At 44.1% G+C, this 7393-nt stretch overlaps 1 protein-coding gene across 5 annotated transcripts in view; it reads right to left on the bottom strand.

Annotated features, from left to right (window-relative positions):
- TPM4 (tropomyosin 4) overlaps positions 1-7393 on the bottom strand; it is a 21163-nt gene that overhangs the window by 612 nt on the left and 13158 nt on the right. For 2 of the 5 annotated variants that reach the window (XM_007460977.1, XM_007460979.1), the window contains 4 exons: positions 6910-6985; positions 5064-5126; positions 4908-4977; positions 3820-3902 (listed from right to left, as the gene is read on the bottom strand). In XM_007460977.1, coding sequence (XP_007461039.1) covers positions 3820-3902; positions 4908-4977; positions 5064-5126; positions 6910-6985 — 292 coding nt within the window. Of the gene's footprint in view, positions 822-3819; positions 3903-4907; positions 4978-5063; positions 5127-6909; positions 6986-7393 lie in introns of those variants that run through there. The other 3 variants (XM_007460976.1, XM_007460978.1, XM_007460980.1) reach the window with 3 other exon arrangements.

The raw sequence follows: 7393 nt of genomic DNA, 5'->3' as shown, positions 1-7393 counted from the left end.
CCTGCTGAGTGGATGGCCTCATATCGGAGCAGATAAGCAGGGGTCATTATTGGAATAAAGCATTAGCTCCTCAGAGAACAACTTTAGAGTGAAAGAAGCATAGAGAAGAGCATATCAACTATCTATTCCGAAAACATCTGGGTAATTATTATGACTCTTTTCCAAGCATTCTCATGCTGACTGCTCAGAGGATGTTTGTTCTGCACGGTGGAGCCAGGATGATTAGGTTAACCTCTCTGGTTTATGACTTCCCATAGTAATCCCACCCCCACCCCCCTTTTTTGCTCTGGATGGAAAATCCCCACCCATTTTAATGTGACGGTCCCTGGCCTCCTATAGTGTGACCGATGGTGGATATTCTTAAACCTTTTAAGTCGACCCATGACTAGATATCGGAATCCGTGTTTCGAAAGCATGAGGTTGTCTATTCTCCCAGGAACCAAATGCCCTCAGTCTTAAGAGAGTATGCTCAATATGAAATACCCTGCCTACCTTAGGAATAAATGCAATTTAAGGATAAAAATAGAGCTGAAAAAGCTGGTGCCATTTGAAAAAAGGAAGGAATAGATTTAACTGGTGCTCAAAGCTTCTCTGATACAAAATATTTGGTCATGTGTTCGTAATTTGCTTGACATTTCCAGCAAAGCAAAGAGGCAATAACAAAAGAAACTTCTTACAAGAGAAGAGAAAGACACGGAGCTCTGGAGTTTCTTTTGGAACAAGACTCTTCTGTTTTGGTTATATACAGTTTAGTTCGTTTAGTGTCTGATCCAGTGTCTGATGTAAGCCCACATTCTCTTCTTTGGCCTGGGCAAGCTTTTCTGGTGAGAATTAAGAATGAGGGAAAAATAAATTAATAAGCATCTTTGTTAAAGGAAAAAAAAAAAAAAGGTTTCTAAACTCCACATTGCCAGAGTGAAAGAGCAGAGAAGGTACTCTGCATTTTAATTATGGCAGAACACCGTGGACCAATAGACACTAAATGCCAAGTTTGGGAGCCGGATAGGGTTGCAAAATAAAATACAGGTGCTCCGTTAAATTTGAATTTCAGATAAACAACGAATAAATTTTTTAACATAAGTGTATCCCAAATGTTGCTTGAGATATACGTATGCTAAAAATTTATTCATTGCCTATCTGATATTCAAATTTAACTGGGTGTCCTATATTTTAATATGATAAATCTGGCAATCCTAGAGTCAGAACACCTGGATTTAAGCCCCAGTTGGGCCAATGAAGTAAGCCATTTAACCTTTCTAGGTCTCAGTTTCCCCATCTATCAAATGGGGATAATAATACCATTGTGTGGCATGGGGGTTATCATGAGGAACAAATGAGAAATGCTTCAGAACTTATGAAATGCTACACAGATTTTAGTCTAAGATATGGATGACTTAATACATTTTCTCCCTAGTGCTGGTTAATTAATCCTTGAGCTTATGGTAGGGGAAGATAATCCTGTAACCCATCTTTCCTTTGGGGCTTCTGGGAATGGCTGTTTAAATTCCAGGCATAATTGTGTTATTGTTTCTATGTGTCCATAGCAGTATAGTCAAACTGCAGATAAATGCAACATGATTGAAATTTAAGCCAGACTATAGGTACATTATTAAGTAATTGAGCTGATGAAACAAAAACAAAACAAAACAAAAAAACCCAAAAATCTAAGATGCCATCTAGGGCTGTGCATGACAGAGCATGAAGGAGAACTGGTTTACAATGAGTGATGGCTGATAAGGACTAGGCCAAGACTTATTAAAATACCAGAGGAAAGCAAAATGCCTCATAAAATGTGATATGATCAGCTTGGAAATTTTCAGAAAGAATAAAAATGACTGCAAAAGATGGCAGCCTTTCAACTAAAACTACTGAACCTTTCATTTGATGTGGCACTTTAAAAAATCTAATCTAGTGACTATGATCTGGGAGGATTCTCTCAGAGGACAGTTACTTGGGCTTGTCCAGTCTGGATTAACAGAAGTAACTGAGGGCCTACTATGTGTGAACCAATTTCTCCATTACCTCATTTAATCCTCAACAACTGAGCTATCACTTTTGTTTTTGCAAAAAAGCTAAGCAGCTTGTTCAGGGTTGCCCAGCTAAAATGGTAGAGCTGGGATGTAAACCCAGGTTTCCCAACTCCAAATCTCGACCTCACTTCACACCTTGCCACTTGGATTCCCTGGCGTCTACTTTATCATTAGGTCTGAGACTAACTTTCCCCTAAAGTGTTAATTGCCCTTGAGAATGTGACAGGCCCCCACGCTGTCAACAGGTAGAAGATCTCCATAGCCCTAATCGCTAAATGAAGTTCCACCTAGGTGCTTAGTTATGCAGAATGACTTGATAGACAGGGCTGCAGTTATTTCAAAGGGTGGAGGCTACATATGTCTGGAAAAATCCCAGGAACAAATATGCAGAGAGAGAGAACAAAAAACACCTACCCCTACACAGTTTAATCTTTCCAGGGGCATATGTATAGCAATATGTGAGGGGAGTGGTTTATGCAGAAGTTCAGGGTGGACAGCAGTTAGGAACAGAGAAAGGTTGGAGGTGGAAGGGCATGGGTAGTTTAGGGAAGATGTATTTTGGAGGACTGAATATAAAGAATTGTGACAGAGGTTCCCACCTAAATAAAACATTACTGGATGAGGAATAACAAGCTATAGTGACCAAAAATTAATGATCTAACTGGAGCTTTTCATGCCATTTTCAGGTTCAAGGGGCAGTCTGGAAGACAGCTTGGACATCAAAATGTCAGTGTTTCTGGGACAATTTAAGGTGGTGGCAGCAGTGGGGTGCAGGGGATAACCAGACAGACTATTTAAAATTTGGATTCTCTTGGGAAAACTGATGAGCTTTTGGTCACCATAGGTGTGGCCTTTTAACACCCACACGCAAACTTTATGAGCTCTCACTAAACCAAGGTTCCTGGCTCTAGTTTACTCAAGTATGAGGGGAGATAGATGTTAGCATCCCAGGCAACTTCGTTTGGAACTCAGGAAAGAATCACCTCACTTCCTTTGTTTGGCATTCCAGCAGCTTCCATTCCCTTGCCCTGTTAATGGGATGCCCTTTTAATTCCTTGTATAGTTGTTTTCTAAGGGCAGGGTATAGAGGTTAGCTTCCTCCCAGGACTGGGAGCTGGAGAGGTGTTCAGTGAACAATGAAGACATAGGGAACCCCAGGCACCACTCTCCGAGTATATCACAGAGAAAACATGAGAAAAGGAGGACTAAGGAGACCAAAATGCCATTGCCGCTATTTGAATCCACAGATGAAGCCCCATCCAAAGGTAGCCTCTTTTTAGCGATAAGCCTGCTGGTTTTTTGCAAGTTCTGCTGACTCTATTAAGCTGCTCAAGAGGTTGGATGAGTCTCCATTCAACATAATTTCTATTTAAGGAAAAACTGCTATTGGCATGCAGATACAGTTAGCTAATACATTTGAGAGCTCAGGCCAAGTTGGCTTTTGTTTTTACATTGTCAGAAAAGAATCATGTGGGCACAATTTTCTTTTTGAAACGAGCTCTTCATTTGAACCACTCACTTTTGGTTGCAATCATGGTCAAGGGCCTCATAGCTACGGCTCAAAAGCGGCAAGTGGAGAAAATGAAAATGAGAGGGCATGAAGGTGAGGACTGCCTGTCTTTATTTCGGTCACACAGTCACAGACACAGCAGAAGAAGGCTTGAAAGGTCAAACCAGGAGGCAGGAAACTGGAGCTTCTAGCTTCCAGAAGCCCACAGGATTATAGGCACCACAGTGAGAAGGCAGACTTCAGTATTGCTAGGACAGAGGGCAGCACCCCAGCCGCCTCTTAGAGAGAGGTCATGTCGTTGAGAGCATGGTCCAGCTCCTCGCTGATAGCTTTGTACTTGAGCTTCTGAGCATATAGCTCGTCTAGAGGGCGGAGGTCCCCAGGGAGAGAGTTCAGAAGAAGAGGTACAGGGTACAGAACGCGAGGGTCGGAATGGAGTGCCACACATGAGCAACGAGAGGAAGAAAAAAAAAGTGAGAAAACAAAGCATGAACTAGGAGAAAGTCGTGTCCTGTGTAACACAAAAGAGGAAACAAAAGATCTATGGAGTGATTTCTAAGTGGTGTGAAGTTCTGCAGGGGGTTAGCCATAATGAACCTTTAAAAACAGTGGTGACTAGAAATGGCTAGAGCTTCTCCCCACCAATCTCCCACCCCAGGTTATTTCTGACTTTCAGTGATGTCATCCAGTACTTTGGAATGGGGCATTTTCCCTTATATGGAAACCTCACTTCCTAAATCAAACATTGGGACACATGGTCTGAGGAATGAGTTCTGTACCCTTTCTGGGTGGGACACGCAGTTTGGGAGATTTCGTTTGATCCCCCAGATTCTGGAAGTTCTGGGTTATTTCATGAAGAACATGGGACAGAATTTTTTTTAAAGATGGAACTCTTCAAGAAATTCTGGGATATGTGGGCACCAGACTCGCAGACTGGAGTCTTAATTCAGGTCTCCACGGTCTCTAAATTTCCATTTTCTCATACTGTGATAAGCTTTGCACTCTCTGGGAGAGAGCTTCTGTAAAAATGCAAGGCATTTAAAAAATGCAAGGCGTGTCAGAAATGAGCAAATTAAAGGAAATTCTAAAGACTTGAAAAGAATCAGCCATATTTGGGTCTCTTTACTCACATGTGGAGCTAATTAAGCAGAAATATTTTAGTTCTTGAAAAATGGCGACCCTAGTCTGAATTTGATTTGCACTGTTCCATTCCAGGGCTCCAGACTTCCACATGTGACATCACTCTGCACTTCGCTATCCTAAAGTGGACGAAGCCCAAATCAGCCTTTCCAGATTCCCCCCAACTGTCTGGGGATGTGTCGTGTAGAGGGAGGCAGAGCAAACATAATTATATGGTAATTTCATACCTTCCAGGTCATCAATTGTCTTTTCCAGTTTTGCAACTGTTCTCTCTGCAAATTCGGCACGGGTCTCAGCCTAGGGCAGAAGAAAGGAGTCACTGTGAGTGCTTTAAGACCAGCCGCAGGAGAAACCTGAACTAGCTGGGTGGAAATCACACGCACCTCTTTCAGTTTGTCAGACAGAAGTTTAATTTCTTCTTCGTATTTATCCTCCTTTTCAGAATACTGTGGGAGAGACCAAAACACTGCTTTTAAAAAAGGAAGGGAAAAAAGAATGCACGTTCCCTGTTCCTCGGAGAAAAGTGTGTGCTTGAAGCTGTGAACCTGCCTAAGAAGTGGAGACAGGCACCTTCCCAGGCAGAAGAAATGTGTGCAAAACTCAGAGAATCTGGGAGAGATCCCTCTGGGATGGTATTGATCTCAAGACCTGAGCTGATAACTCAGGATACACATGTGATGAATATGGTGCAGATGACCGAATGGAAATAGGCTACTCAAGGCCCTCCACAGCAGCTGGCCTAACCTATGTTTCCAACCCCACTTCCCATCAGCTTCCCCAAGGTGCTGGCCACTTGCTAGCCCTATTCTGAGTATTCTCTGGTCTCCAGCCCTTGACTACAACTGGGCCCCCCAGCATGGAATGTTCCATTCCTCATTACTATCTGTCAGAAGTTATGTTTGTCTTTCAGGGCTTGACTCAGATGAATAGTAGCGAACCTTCATTAACTGTCTGCTATGTTGCTAGATATCATCAATCCCGATTTACAGAAGAGTAAAGAGTAACGGACAGGTTAGCTAATTTGTCTAGGGTCACATGGCTACGCAGTGACCAAGCCATGACTGGAACCTGACTCTGGAATTTGAGCTCCTGGCCAGCATCCCGCTCTACGGTCTTTTCTAACGTCACCTCCTCGTGACACCTTTCCCAACTTTGTGAAGTCCCTCTGTTGAAGCCCCACTGCACTTTGTTACTTTATCAACCCCTCTACTCAGCTAGACTTCAAGATCTTCAAGAGCAGAAGCCGTACCATCACTGTAGCATCTCTCCCCGTGACCAGGGCAGCATCTGGCATACATATGTGGTCTGCATTTATTCACCACCTATCCTAGTATGAGATATACGCCAGGCACAACGCTAGGACTAATGACACAGCTCTAAACAAGACAGTCCCTGTCCTTAAAACCTACAATCTAGCAAGGAAGGCATGCAATTAATTATGATAAATGTGATCAACCATCATGATAGGAAAAGAAGTAGGTGGGGCTACACAGCTGAGAAACACCTAACCTAGGTGAGCAATCAGGGAGGGCCCCTCATGCAGGGGCCTGAAGGATGAATAGGGGTTGCCAAGCAGAGAGCAAAGGGAAGGCCACCCCAGGCTGAGTGGACAGCAGGTTCAAAGTATTGAAGGTGACCAACATGGAATGTTTGTGAAACTGAAGTTCAGTGCAACTGGAGGGGAGTAGGAGGAGGGAGAATGAGGAAGAGATGAGGATGCAGAACTCAGCCGCAGGGGTTGGCGGGGGGTGGGAAGGAGGCCATGGAAGAGCGTGTGCGTTGCTCCTAATGCTCTCTCCTGTAATGACTGCTTTGGGTACTGTTTCAGCTAAAAAAGCCCAATTCCACCTCTGATTGCCGCTCGACCTTCTAGAAAGTATTTCTGGAGGAACCCAGGGATTCAGTTGAGAGTGAGGCTCTGTAGGCTCTGTATTTATATGATGATGCTCAGATCTACCTAAGAGGAGCCTGGCCAGGTCCCAATCTCTTTCCATCTCCACCTTCCCGGAGGTAGAGATAAAAGATGGTGCTAAGACCCCATCTTAAAAGGGGGAAATCTAGCCACTGGACACTTCTTTCTGTAGGGGAAGAACCTGGCTGTTGGGCACCAAAGCTACGGTTAGCAAATACAGGTCAGATCCCCGATACCCTAGCACGCTCCTGCATACGTTGGGGGAAGAAAGGAAGAAAGTCCGGCAAATCACCCTCCAGCTCAAGCCAACCACCAACCTTTTCAGATGCAGCCTCTAGCGACTTCAGGTTGTTAGTGACATTCTTGAGTTCTTCTTCCAGGTCACCACATTTTCTGCCCAAAGACAAGGGATTTTTGTGTCTTATCTTACATTGGGCAATTCCCCTAAAAGAAGTTTTCAAAAGGAGGAATCGCACTTCCAGGGGCCCCCAGAAGGAATGTGGGGGGGAAAATGTTAATGGCTTTTTCTGAGACACAGCGCTGTGTGTTTATCAAAACCCTATCATGCCAGGCAAAGGCGCGGCAGGCCGAGGAGTATCTGGAAGGTTTGTAAAGCACTCCTGGGCTCCTGCCAAGTCTGAGGCAGTAGGGACTTGTGAAATCTATGATTGATGTGGCTGACTCCAGAAGGTGTTTAAGAATGAGATGGAGGCTGGGAGCAATCGGAGTTTACCCCGGACACTCCAGGAAGCAAGGTTGGAGCAGATTTTCAAAACCAGATCTCTCTCAGCACAGCAGGAA

The sequence above is a fragment of the Lipotes vexillifer genome, unplaced genomic scaffold, assembly GCF_000442215.2.
Source record: "Lipotes vexillifer unplaced genomic scaffold, Lipotes_vexillifer_v1.1 scaffold469, whole genome shotgun sequence".
In the NCBI taxonomy this organism is placed as follows: domain Eukaryota; kingdom Metazoa; phylum Chordata; class Mammalia; order Artiodactyla; family Lipotidae; genus Lipotes; species Lipotes vexillifer.
Note: the sequence above shows the minus strand (reverse complement) of the source record. Positions and strands in the feature narration are given on the sequence as shown.